We start from the raw sequence: 1,385 nt of genomic DNA, 5'->3' as shown, positions 1-1,385 counted from the left end.
TGTTGGAGCAGAGAAACAAGTAAAACATGCAGAGCTGCGGCCCTCGAGGACCAGGATTGCCCACCCCTGACTTAAACTACGCACCCCCCACACCAAAAAATCATGTGTTCAGTATAAAGAAAGAAAAAATAGTAAAAAGATGTGTACCAGAGAGGATTGTCCATAACATACAGTATGCGTCTTGGTTGTCCTGTGCAGCTACAGCTGTATTATGACACATTTAGTTCATGTCTTTAATTTCAGAGTTGATGTCAGGCTAAAGGAGGTCTCTTAAGATAATGTCTTGTGTGATCATACGTGAGGAGGAGAGACTATAACAACCATTTTTACCCACCTCATTTTATTAAGCAAAATGTCACAATGAACTGCAGTTTAGTAAACAGAAAGCAAATATAAGTTAGGGAATGTAAGCAGCTGTACTTCTTTATAAGTATTTAAAAATCAGAGTACAAGAAATAAAGGATGATTACAGAAATGTGCGACTCCACCTTTCTTACATGTAGTGTGTTTATTTTGGGAGGTGGGGGTGTATTAGATAATGTGTCTGTTAAAAAAATAAAGCACAGTAAACCAAAATGTTTACATTCATCTTGGGATCCTGTAACTATGTTAACAATGGTTACATATATATCGTTTGTACTGTAGCCCTCATATCATTCTGTATTTGTCTAAACTACACTGGCCTCAAAATATTTCTGAGAGAAATGCATTGCACATTAATCCGGACTCAGACTGAATTGTAAAAAAAAAGTTCAGTGTATTTTCTTAAAAACAAACTTGTAAACAAACAAAACAAAAAACAACAACCTAGTTTTTGCACCAATGGGTAGTGGGTACTTAAAAATTTAAATGAAATCAAAACGTACATGAACTCATTCAACTCTGCTCTAGCATTTGTTTAAAAATCACATTCAGAAGTGTTCTGTAATGTAAATACCTATTTGTAAGTAAAAAAAATAAAATACAGATGAAAAAATAAATCAGTTTTGTTTTTATAGGGAACACTCCCCTAACAATTTCAGATTATTAACACCAAACTCCACTGTACATGTCCAAACTCTAAAAGATTATATATATATACTGTTATTGATTTACATCCAAAAATAAAATTATATCTTCAGTTTTTTCCCTTAAAGCAATCAGTAGAAACATCAGAGGCTGGTGTGTCCCGCAAAGTTATAGTTCAGCTATTCAGTACTTCACAAAAAACAGAGCAGAAACAAAGCCAGGTTTGGAATGAAGCCAGGACTGCTCATCTTCATCACAGTGTCATGACTACACATCAGTTTTTACAGTGGTTGTTGCATCACAGCAGCATGGACTCCTGCAAGGCGAATGCCTCCTGTGCGTGCCTGTAGTGTGGCGCTCCGAACAGCTGAGGGAGC

At 36.1% G+C, this 1,385-nt stretch overlaps 1 protein-coding gene across 1 annotated transcript in view; it reads right to left on the bottom strand.

Annotated features, from left to right (window-relative positions):
* Positions 1-323: 323 nt before the first annotated feature.
* The window catches only part of LOC106533660 (USP6 N-terminal-like protein), a gene marked incomplete at its 5' end in the record, with an annotated part of 3,557 nt that continues 2,495 nt past the window's right edge, over positions 324-1,385 (bottom strand). The window contains 1 exon segment of the mRNA XM_014030066.1: positions 324-1,380. Within this exon segment, the coding sequence (XP_013885520.1) occupies positions 1,307-1,380 (74 nt within the window).

Source organism: Austrofundulus limnaeus, unplaced genomic scaffold, assembly GCF_001266775.1.
Source record: "Austrofundulus limnaeus strain Quisiro unplaced genomic scaffold, Austrofundulus_limnaeus-1.0 Scaffold994, whole genome shotgun sequence".
Lineage (NCBI taxonomy): Eukaryota > Metazoa > Chordata > Actinopteri > Cyprinodontiformes > Rivulidae > Austrofundulus > Austrofundulus limnaeus.
The sequence above is the reverse complement of the archived record's forward strand: the minus strand, read 5'-3'. Positions and strand labels throughout refer to the sequence as shown.